Raw genomic sequence first — 12,108 nt, 5'->3', positions numbered from 1 at the left:
AGAATTTTTTCAGAATCAGATGACACTGCATTTAGGGTTTGAAAGTCTCAGAAAACACTGCAGCACTATAAAAAGCCATTCACAAAAACCTACCAAAATTATGCAGCACTTCATAACAAGAATGCAAGCTAATTTATACACTTCAAGCTAGCTCCTAAAACCAGACCTTTTAGCCAGAATACCACTGCTACAAGAGATGGCCTCAAGGTAAAGCTTTCTTCTCTCATACTGTTGGGAGACAATACAAAAATACTTCTCCCCGCACACAGCAGTCCCGCTGCGCACAGTCACACACCTTACAGCACACTGTGGCAGGCTGCCTTGGACTGCAGAGTCTTGCAACGCTATACTGCAGTATGAAGGTAGATGTTGCTGGTATATTTGTCAGTTGACCTGCCAACAATTCTATAAGCAGCAAAACTGCTTCATAGCTTAACTGTACTTATTCTTTCCTACCACGATGCATTAAAAAAAGTACACAATTGCAATTTCTCTGATAATTAATACAAATTGTGAACCTGGGTCCCTGTAGAAGAAGAGGAGAACTAAAATGTTTCAGCCTTGCAGTATTTTTGTGGCTGTTTCAATTCAAGATCTTTATCCTCCGTGACTTGTGCTGAAGTGTGTCCATTTCCAAGACTGTTTTCTTCATTGACCTTTCCCTTCTCAGAGGTCAGTGAAACCAACCCCAGAGCTGTGAGAAATTCTATCCTTCATGCAAAACATGAAGTTTGTCATCAACGTCCATTGGTTTCCAAAACCTAACTGACACTAGCAGAGAAAATACTGTGCACAACCAATAAGCAGGCTGGGAAAACCAGAGCAGAGAACAAACCAACTAACAGCACAGACTGGCTGTGCTATGTTGGCCAATTCAACAATTCAGATCACCAGTTTCAAGCTTTCCCCTGTACCTCCCAATATTAAGGGCATCTTTTCCCCTTCCCTGTCAATTTGCAGAAAACTGCAAGAGAACCAGGTGTCCTGATCTGCCCAGAATGAGGTGAGCACCCAGAAACTCACGTTTTGAAGCAGGGGTCCCCTGACAGGAGGGACATTCCGATTGTGACCTGGAGAAGGGGGACAAGGCACATCATTAGCCACGCTGCAGTGAGCTCCTCACTTCACAACAACCAGGAGATCAAGGGCTAGGTGTAAAGATTAGCAAGACCTACTTCCTTTCCAAAGGAAATCAGCTTCAGGGATTTAGCAAGGTATTTCCCTCCCTGCCCCGAATCACTGGCATCAGTAACTCCAAGTTGCAGTGGTTCATCAGGACGCCAGCCTGGTCACCCTGACAGTGCACTTCGAACTTTTTTCCTCCCTCCTGTTCACGGTTTCTTTGATAACAAGGAGTGCTATTGAGGGTCATCACTTGGCCAAATGGATGCCAAGATATCAAAGGGCAACTGATAATGGGAAGCTTCCCAAGTCAGACTAGCAACACAGAAGCAAAATCCTGTCTCCGTACATAACAGGACCTTCTCTAAGGCCTGGCCCGGCACTCTGGCTGTGATCTTTCCCAATTCAATAGTAGGATTTCCACTATGGCAGTACTAGCTGCTGTACCTTTAGGATGGAGTTGTCCTGTCGGGTGTTCTTAGTATCATATCCTTCCAGCAAGCAGCAACGGACAGTGGATCCAGAGCCCGCAAATTCTGCCAGGTTTAGATCAGCAAAGCCCAGCTGTAGCCAAGAAGACAATGGAGGGGAAGGGGAGAGAACAAAAATTACTCAATAAAGGGATATGCAGTGTCACACACACCAAAAGGAAGACAGCACATCTGTGAGCAAGGGCAGAAACAGGAGCCGGTATCCACAGAGTTGTGGCTGTGAAGACCCTCTACTGTCAAGTATGGGCAGGGTCACACTCCTAATCCCAAGCCAGGTGGACACTCGGAGGCCTTCAGGAAGCCAGTTCCACGTGGAGGGAGCACATACAGTAGTGGTGCTGGCCAGGACAGCGTTAACCAGCCGGCAGCCATTGCGTAACCAAGGGCATGGAAGGCACTAGGTCAACGATGTGGAAAAAACAGAATCGCACATAGACAAACATAATAAGGCACTCTTTGTATCGGGCCATCCCAGAATGCAGTAGAGCATGTGAACCAGGAGATGAAAGGATATTGTTACAGAGGAAAGTGACACTGTCCTGAAAAACAAAACTGAGACTTTCAGCACAGCAAGCTGGAAGTCCAGAGCCATGCAGCAGTCCATGCGCCTCAGCCCCTCACATGCAGCTGCTGGGCTGGGGAACTCCTGGAGCAAAGTTTCCTCGACACCGCTAAGATTTAACTGGTATGTTTGACAGGCAGAAGGGAAGAGAAATATTTGAAGAGATTTAGCTGTGAGCTCTCTAAACCTTCTCTAGCAAAGGGGAAGCAAAGGTGACAAAGCTGAAGATCACAGGAAAATTCAAAGAGGGTACTGAAGCCTCTAGAGTAGAGACAATGAAGAGTACTTTTATTTTTCTGCTCCAGTTCCTGGTGTATTAACACAGTGTTTCAAAGAAAAAGTAACTATGCAGAGCTTTAGCAACAGAAGTCAGTCATGCCTCATCTAATGTGATCAAGAAGAGATGCTGTACCCCATATTTGGCCAAACTGTCCAAGCATGGAAAGTTTGTGTCACTTCACCACACAGGGCAGCTTCTCCAGGAACATGCAGAGAAGGTGGAGAAGCAGTAGCTCAGACCCAGCCGTTATGCTGGGCACTGCAGCACATTTCTGCTGCCCTGGCACTGACAGCCAGACGATACAACTGAACAAGGAGCCCCAAACAGTGGCACCATCCTAAGGAAACATTGTGCTCTGTCAACTGTGGAACCTGTCAGGGAGTCACAGCACAAACCACAGTCACTGCCGTGTGAACCCTGGCTCCCACAGTTCCAAATCAAAAGTCTAAACCACAGTCTGCACAAGAGATATGATTCAGAGGAAGACAGCAGAAGATTAGCATAGCTGCTTCCTCCATCCCATTCTCAAAGGGGAACAAGAGCTGATGGCAAAGCGGGTGGGGGGGAAACGTGGAATAGAGCAGGAACCTTTCTTCAGCACAAAAAAAAGGAAGGAAAAAAATAACCTGCTTTTCTCCCTTCTCAAGAATTCCCTTCACGCAAGTGTTTCCCCAGCCCTTGCTGTAGATGTTTCTCTGCCTCTTCTAGCCAAGGGCTATGCTGCCTGCTGAATATTCACCAATAAGGAAAAAACAGTGAATTTTTATCTCTCTGACATAAACAGGACAGGAGAAAGCCACAGAGGGAGCTGCAATCCATCACTGTGACAAAACCAGAGGACGGAGGAGACATGGCATGACTGCACCAGTGGAACAACATGGCACAGGAGCGGCCCAGACGCAGATCCCTCTTCCTCCACCACAGCACTAACTTCTCTGAGATCACTGACACCTGAGGACAGTGTGGGAGAACCCTCCAGTGACCCATACGGTGTGCTGAGGTCAGAAGCTCTTCTCAGGAAGCAGAACTCCAGTATATAGAGGAAGGATCCTTTAACAAAAGGATGTTTTCAGATGTAACCTTTCAGAATAGTTTCCTCAGTTTTCTAGCCAGCTGATGGTGTTTCTTCCAGCTCTGGGAAAGAGTTTCCGCTTTATCCGTCCTTCCTGCTGGCTTCTGCTCTATAACCCCTGACACCAAAGTGACATTAACGTCAAACCAAAAGGTGTGTGAGTCAATGGAAACTCCATCTTGAGCACAAACAGCTCCATCACTCAGCCCCTGCTGAAGGGGGACCAGGTAAAGAGAGCATCCACACATTGCATTTTCCTCTACATCTGCTGCCATGATTGGAGGAGGTTTCAGCTGAATGAATATAGTTTAAAAAGGTCAGGACTCATTGTTTAGAATGGGAAAATAATTGCATGGACATACACTACAGAATTCTGCTATAAACGTTTGGAATCCCCAGTCAGTCAGTTCTGCCACGAGGACCTGCCTGGAACCAGCCTGGTCCATAGGGCAAGACTGCAAGGCTTAATCACCCTGTCTGGTGTGACAACCCTCATTTCCGAGCTGCCTCATCTTCTGTCGAGTTCTAGGAGAACACGTCTGTCTTCTTCACAGGAGACCAAGCAAGATACCAGCCCAAAAGACAACAAGTACTTGAGATTTGGTCTCGAGCAACTAGGTCTCTTTCAAAATGCCACTAAGCACAACTGAAGACTAAGTAAAAAGGAAAGTAGGTTAGACCACAGCCTGAATAAGAGCCCAGGTTAACTCCACCATGGAAACTTGCCTTCAGGCTTCCTTTCATTTCTGCATTTCCAAATACTGTGGGAAGCTTGAGGACTGACACTGTGGGAGGAACAGGCTGATGTATTTACTTTGTCTCAAGAGGCACGTCTCTTGCTCCAGCTATGCTGCTCTCCCTGGACAGGCAGCTCTGCAGAATGGAAGAATAACCTCCCCCCCAGTGTGAATTTACTGAAAGAGAAACTGATGGCCCTAGAGATCACGTCCTAATTAGCAAAAAAAAGGAACGGTATGGGCAGCACCATTGCCCTCTATCAGGCAGCACAGCAGTACACAGGAGGAGTGCAGTTCACCCTTCAAAGCCAGTTGCCTCCACGGTCTCAGGTAGGATATCTATCAGAAGAAATTCTTAAAAGGTCGTGCATGACCTGAACATCTGTTTATTAGAAACTAGCAGCAGTGACTCATTTTCAAACAAACATAGTTTTAGGCTCTGTGCGAGCTCAACTTCTAAGCCAATGTTGTCTCTTGATCCAGCACAAAGAGGAGAAGGGGATGGCCCATTGTCTCTCCCACAGCACAGACAAGAAAACAGGGGAACAAACCAAAACTAACATCCCTGCTGATCTGGTTGGTTTCTGCCTGGGGGTCTCCTGTGCTTTGTAGGGCAGTGATTTCTGCTGTAGGTTTCTGCCTGTGCTGGCGAGGCAGCGCAGTGCCTACCTCAGCCACAGCTGGCTGCTGTGTTCTGGAGAACAGAACTGGAGTATGTGTTTCTTTATTAGTGAGACACTGCCAGAAGCCAGAAAGTTCACATCTGACTCAGAACTTCCCCAAAGTTTGAGGACATCCAGACCATCTTCCCAACCCCCTTCTCAAATCCACATCCAGTGCAATCTGGATCCTGTCCCAGCAAGTCGATTTTTTCGGGAAATCATTTCACTCAGGCTTAAACTAAGAACTATTGACTGTCTCTCCAGATTGCTTCACACAGCAGCCACTGGTTTCTAATGGATGGAAAGCACTAACACAAGACAAGACCGTCACTCTGCCACGTTTGCCCTTTCTGTGCTCTTACCTTTGAGTAGGTTTTTCCGCCCTTCAGCTCCTATAATGGGAGACAAAACAAACAGGAAAAGCAGCTATTATACATTCTGGGGAAACAGGGGGAAAGTCATTACTCAATCCTGGAATTTGCTCTCAGGATTTCACAAACCTCTGTCTGTCAAGGGTTACCACCACCCTGGTCGCTCCCACCCTCCGTCAAGCACCCTTGCTGGAGAGAGAGGCTCTGTTCAAGTCACATCCTGGCCCAAAGAATCTTTCTTTCCCACCACTGTCCATGTAATTCTTATTGCTGCTGAAAAAAGCAGCCAGTAACCAACACCAGTACACTGGTGGTACTACTTGCCACAGGCAGAAGCTAGATCCTCACCTTACGGACAGACACTCGGCAGACGCAGGGGTCCAGGAGTCCTGTGGCTGGGTTGGCACTCATTTTACACACGAAGGTGAATTTCTTTTTCCAGCGGACACAGTTTTCCTGAACTTCCTCTCTACGAGAATGAAAAAAAAAAAGTTACGATCTTCACATAAAAGTACAAAGCCAAATCAATCCCGACTGTTAAGATTCTTTTTTTAATGACTGGCAACCTGGCCTGTAAAGATCCTCTACAACAAAGCTCAGTCCAAACCTCAAACTGGACCACACAAAGGTGTTATGTTGGCATCAAGCTTTTCACTAGTCAATACAGGTAAAATCCACCTGCGTTACAGGGAGGACTAATCTCATCAACAGAATTTGCCTTTAAAACTCTCACAAGCTCTCCGACATTTCCTGCTTGGCTGGTTTAGCTCATTCATCATCGTTCAGCCTGGACAGAGCCAACCTCCGTAACCGAACTGGGCTGAAGGTTTGCGAGCTTATCTTCCTGCGATGTGCTTGTTTAGTACAGCCTCTGTGCTGCCCAGCAAACGTGCTCTGTGTCCTGGATAGCTTGCCCTTCCCAGGCAGCCATCCTGCTTCTCACACTGGGACTAAGCCAGTGAGGATGGCCAGCTCGGAGGAACAAAAATGCACATGGAAATGCTCCTGGGTGCGCACAGACAGGACCACGCCAAGCAAACACTGTGCTTCAAATCACGCAGAGGTTTCACATCACAGAGCAGTCCCAGCCAGGGAGGAGGTGGTTTTCCTTGCACGGTCTCTCACCAGCCTACCCTGATCTCCAGGGGAAGCGGAGAAATGCATGGCTCCAGCATAGCCTGAGCCACAGGAGGAAGAAACCTTCCCGAGCACAGGAATCGCTTCAGGTATAGCTTTGGCTTCTGCAGAGCCCTCAGGTGAAGCTGCCTTTCACCTTTCAAAGGAGGCTGGTGCAAAGGAGCCTGGAAACAAGGTGTGTGGGTCCTTCCACTGTGCTCTGGCTGCTCACTGATCCTCTACAGGACCTGATCCGTTTATGGCTCAGAGCTTGGCCCTCAGCCCATTAAGTTCTCAAAGTAATGAGGCCAAGCGGAGGGAAGGAAAGCCATTTTTGACAGCTACAAGCTCGCAAGTTTGCATCTCACTCCTATCTCTCCTCTTAGTACAGGACAAAGGTGCAAGGACGCCTGATAATCTGCTTGCTTTAGCAGGGAAAGGGAGGCTTCCCGCCATCTGACCCAGGCAGGGTGCGAGCCAAAGAGATCGGTGGCAAAGGGGAGAACGATCAGTTTTGGTACTGCCTCAGGTCTCCTGCTGGGAAGGAAGGGGAAGAAGCCAATGCACAGCTCAACCAGCCCTTCTGCAACCTCGAGGTGAGCCCAACAGGACAGATACCAGGGACTGGATCCTGACCCAGGGGGTCCCTGCAGTCCTCTGAGCTATTAATTGTGCCAGCCAAGGCAAACACAGAGAACAGAAAGGGAGTAGCTGACAAATAACTGAAACCTGTAATCCTCTGTAATGCAGATAAGGGCTGATCATCCCCATTTAAAACATGGGAAAACAGAAGGCAGCAATTCCTTCAAGGCAGTGAACTTAAACTTCATCCAGACAGAAGTAAGGCTAGCTATTGAAGTCATTGAAAAGTGAGACATGTAAGTGCCGAAAATACCTTTGAATCTGGGATTAATCCAAGATGAGATCTGGTTCTCATTCCTCCACTCAACTCTTTCCACCTCCTTCAGAGAGGAGAAGGAACATTTCCAGAGGAATTAAAAAGGCTTTGCCTATAATAAAATATTCACCGAGCCAGCCAAATTAGGCAAGTTAAGTTTCAGGTGCGAGGTGCCTTAAACCTGACTTAATAGTAGATATCCCAAATAACCTAAAGGAAGGCAGACTCTGATACAGATGAAAAAAGGAATTCAACAGTATAGAAAAATGCTTGCGAACACAGGTGCTTCAGAAACACAAGGAAGGTACATGGGATGCAGAAAACACTGAATATTGTAGCAGCATTAGTCGTCTTTAAAAAGGAACCACTATTTTCTAAAGAGCAAGGCTATTGCTAATTCTGCTAATGACACCAAAGCTTCAAGCCAACTCCTGGAAGACAGCTACAAGTGAATGATACTCAGATCAGAGAGGTACAACAGCCTGTTTGCTGCAAACCTCATTCACAAACACAGCTCAGAGCTCTAACTCCTGTCACAAGCAAATATTTAAGTGACTAAGCTCCAGCTCCCGAACGCCCCTTGCACACGCCTGGCTCCCCGCAGCTGCTTTGTCAGTAGGATCGGCAAGAACTGCTCCAGCACACGAGTTTCCTGACTCAAGTTCTCGCTGGTATTACAATGCAGCTATGATTAAGCATCTGCTGGATGCTGCTAAGTCCAATGAAGGCTAATTACTTCAAAATGTGGCAAAAAGTACTGATTAGTAATAAAGATCTCCTTCATAGCTAATTTGCTTTTAGCATAAGCTCTGCTAACAGACATTCTGCTTCTTATTAAGGAGGAATGTTGGCTTTCCAAAACTGCTGTAGATGCCACACGGTGCAAGGGATTAGGAAAAGGATTTGGGGGGGTTATGTTACCCACAGCACTGCAAACATGAACCCGAGCTGCAGGTGCATGCGTAGCTTGGGGCTTTTTATGTCTTCGGAATAGCCTGCACAGGGCGGAAAGGAGTTTACAAGATAAAATCCAAAGCTGCTTTCCAGTCACAAGTTTCACAATCATTCAACAATGACTTTCAACTTTCTTTTTTACTGTAAAGAGTAGCTTTTAAGGGTGGGGGTTGGGTCTATATCATTAGACAAGCAAGCGACAGCACTACTGTTTGAAGCCACTCTAAAAAATTAGTTCCACATTTCCAGAAGATGGCATGCAGAGAAGTGATGGGCTTTGTCTATCTGCCTCCCACCAAGCTATCATCAGGCTGGTAATTAGAGAACACTAAAACAGGGGGAAAAAAGTAGACTCAGATGAGGAACAGTTTTGTATTCAGCCCTAGAATATTCTCTGATGTACAATTAGGAACCATCACACAGAAACCAAAAATACACAAGAAGCATGGTGAGGGCTGCACTGAGAGAGGCGTTTCCTTCCATCCTAATCACAAGGCAGCTAGAAGTAAAGCAGAAATTAACAGTTTAAAACCAGAAGTGTCTAATTTTAAGTTTTACTCTGTATTTGGAGAGTCAGAAATAGATTAGACCAATGCCTGGTACTAGGTGTCAATTCAATGGGTCTTCAGAAGTTTTATTTTAAAATAAGCCACCTGTACCATTTTGCAAAAAGACTCCCAGAAGGTTGAATCCCTGCCAAGCTAAGCTTTGCCCTCTTCTGACTCGAGACTTACTCAAAGCTGTGTAATTACTCTTCCAGACCTAAATATACTTACTCAGAATAAACCAATGCAACCCTGCAGCAGCTTTTGTGAAAAGTGGAGTTACAGAAACAGCTTCTCAGGGTCTTCCAACCCAGGAGCGGCTCATCTACCTCCAGCTCCTTGACCAGCCAGAAGGGACAGTTTACTGCATACCCCAGCCACCATCCTACCCCTCGAGAGACAATTTACCAGATAAAGGGCATCAGAAGATGTTTCACCATAGTGCGGTATGAATCCAAGTAAAGAGAATGAGGCACAGCAGCAACCCACTGGTTTTCCTACATTTACATTGGTAGAAGTGTGCTTGGTGAAGCCACCACCAAGGCCTCTTTGGGCTCAGATATCACACACAGCCTTACTGCAGCTCTGGAGACACAGGCGGAGGAAGACACAACGAACAGATTTTAGAGAAGAGCTGTTTACCAACTGTGATTTTAGTGCCATGAACAGAGTAGCACTGTTGCAGAAAGCCACAAAGCTCACTATGAATGCAAGTTAGCTAAAGCAAACACTTCTAGAAAAAGGCCATGTATATGACCCATGCTATCTTGGGCTACCATGGGCCTCTCCCACATGAAAACCTAGCTAATGAAACACCAGAACAGAGATTAAAACTTCTATTTACAGACTCAAAGCTGAGTTGCGCCCAACTGGGTATCATGCTTCAAACACACAGCCCGCTGAAACGGTTTTGGCTTGCTGAAACATTTAGAAAAGCATATGTTTCACTCTTAGGCCAGTAGTCACATGGAAGACAGTTAAAAGTATGAAACATTATAAAAAGGCCACAGGCTTACTGGGAGGGCAACGGCAACAAAAAATAGCTTTCTAATGCCAAACATTTCAGTGGGGTAGTGTGCCTCAGTCTGATGTTTCATGCACGGGAGCAGATGTGGGAAAAATCTCAGGCTAAATGAGTCGGCATATAGATAAGCACACACAAAGAACTTCTTATTCAGGTTTCCTCCTCCTCATCTACACAACACGGGAGGACAAGCTTTCCTATTTCTGATGCCGAATCCACACGCTCACTGTCCCCCCTCTTGGAGATGTGGATCTGTGTCAGACCCTTCAAGCAGAACTAATCCTCCTGCCTGTTCGCAGCAGACATACTCTCCATCCTCCTCGCTGGTTCACCACTGCACGCAGGAGCGCAACATCACCGCAGCAGCATCTCAATCCGATAAGGCACAAGAAAGATCACATCATTTTAAAGAGGCCAGGAAGCCAACTCCCAGCTCAGATTCACTGAAGTGTGACAGATTGAAAAGCATCCCTCGAAGGGACCCTGACACACTCCAGCAGTGGGTCTTTTGGGGAGGAAGGTAACACAACCGCAGCGATGCAGGTGCCATCCCCTCAGTCACAGAAGGGGCGGTGGGGAGGAAAAAAAAAAAAAAAATCAAGTTATTTCAGCAGATTGCATCCGAAGGGCATCTTCTACAGCATTTCTTTACACAGCGCTGCTTTCAGCTGCAGAGACCCTCCATTAAGACAGCCTCACCTATTCCCCAGCACGTCTGAAGGCTGAATTAGAGCAGGATCGCTGACACTCCCTTAGCTTGGAAAAGTCTGGAACAATCCTGGGTTATGCCCCAGAGAAGACAGTTGCTATTTTAACCAGGTTATCTAGTGCAAAGCTATAGGAGAGACCTTTGGTAAGTGCAAGGAAAGAGTCCCTGAAAAACCTGTTTCAAAACTACAACGCCAGGTCAGTAACTAGCATTCACACCGCTGCGCTCACAGCATGCCAAAATTTCTACTGTCCTACAGACACAGCAGGTCCTGCTACAAACCGAGGGCCTAATTACTGCCTATAAAGCACAGAAAATACAAAGGTGGGTGAACATAGATATGTAACAGAAAGTGAGCCTTCATTTAGCCATTAGCCGGTTTAGATATATGATCCAGGACCTTGTAGGTATCCCCAAATAACGGGCTTAGGACAGGGCATGTCACTGCAGCAGATGCAATATTAAAGAAAACTGCAGCTCTGAGGCTTTGCCACCCAGAAGCCCAGCGAGGAAAAGGAGAGAAATCAACAGCACGCAAGATGCGCCATCGGCAGACGGCACACCAAACAGCAGCGTGGGAACCTACCACGTTAGTCAAAGCTTAGGGCTGCCATCTTTCTCATCTTGTCACGCTCATGCAGGCCAAACACAGGTAGAAGGCAGAAGCAAACACAATGCAGCAATAGGTGCCGGGTGCTGGGAAGCTCAGCGGAAACACATCCCAAGAATGAGAGGTGACACACCGTATTTCTTGGGGAACACCACACAGGATCATAAAAACCCGTCTGGATGCATAATGCACGGAAATCCCAGGCAGTTTAAACCTGCATGTATACAAGTGCTTTATAGCAAGTTATTTGCACAGAGGAGTTTTGCCTTCCCTGAGCAGAAGGAACAGAAAGGGCTGCAAGTAGCTCACAACAATAAAGTTCCTCTGTTTTGGCTGGGCTTACATCACTGACTAGAACAACTGCCAACCCAAGGAGCTGGACGTCTCCCCCACTGCAAACAACCCCGTATTCTCCAGCTGACAAGCGCTGGTTGTTGTGTAGTAGACATTAGCAGTTATGATGGAAAAATGGCTCAGAGACAGATGATGCAGACTGTGTTACTAAGAGAACCAAGCAAGCCTTTGTCATTTGAAACAAGTCTTATTTGGATGTTTCACTGCAAGTGTTTTAAACAAGGGTTCAGCAGTAAGGTCATCACATCTACCACCTACTAGCAAAATTAACTTCTAAATTCCCAGCAAACCCACCCCAATGACCATGGTGGAGAAGGACACCTACCTGCACCTCCTTCTTGGCATCAGCTCACACCTATTAATTTAGTTCTTCATTTGCACCAACAGGGAGATACGTATGGGCTCTCTAAATGCCAAATTTGAACACCAATGCTTTTAGAATGAAGCATTCACCTGATCTAGCATTTTTTGGGGGGGAAACAAGGCAAGCTCCAACACTTCTGGAGGGCTTCACCATGCTTGCTCAGTTTTACCTCACACCAGGAGATGGACATCCATCCACTCCTGCTGTCCACTGGCACTTGGGGAGGTGGGGAAGAGC

The 12,108-nt window shown here is 46.7% G+C and overlaps 1 protein-coding gene across 1 annotated transcript in view; it reads right to left on the bottom strand.

Annotated features, from left to right (window-relative positions):
* The window catches only part of EEIG1 (estrogen-induced osteoclastogenesis regulator 1), a 35,542-nt gene that overhangs the window by 9,750 nt on the left and 13,684 nt on the right, over positions 1-12,108 (bottom strand). The window contains exons 2-5 of the mRNA XM_009953727.2: positions 5,646-5,766; positions 5,289-5,318; positions 1,570-1,686; positions 1,024-1,070 (exon numbers count right to left, since the gene is read on the bottom strand). Coding sequence (XP_009952029.1) covers positions 1,024-1,070; positions 1,570-1,686; positions 5,289-5,318; positions 5,646-5,766 — 315 coding nt within the window. The remainder of the gene's footprint in view (positions 1-1,023; positions 1,071-1,569; positions 1,687-5,288; positions 5,319-5,645; positions 5,767-12,108) is intronic.

The sequence above is a fragment of the Leptosomus discolor genome, chromosome 19 (genome assembly GCF_034619465.1).
Source record: "Leptosomus discolor isolate bLepDis1 chromosome 19, bLepDis1.hap2, whole genome shotgun sequence".
In the NCBI taxonomy this organism is placed as follows: Eukaryota; Metazoa; Chordata; class Aves; order Leptosomiformes; family Leptosomidae; genus Leptosomus; species Leptosomus discolor.
This window is presented reverse-complemented; position numbering and strand designations above follow the sequence as displayed.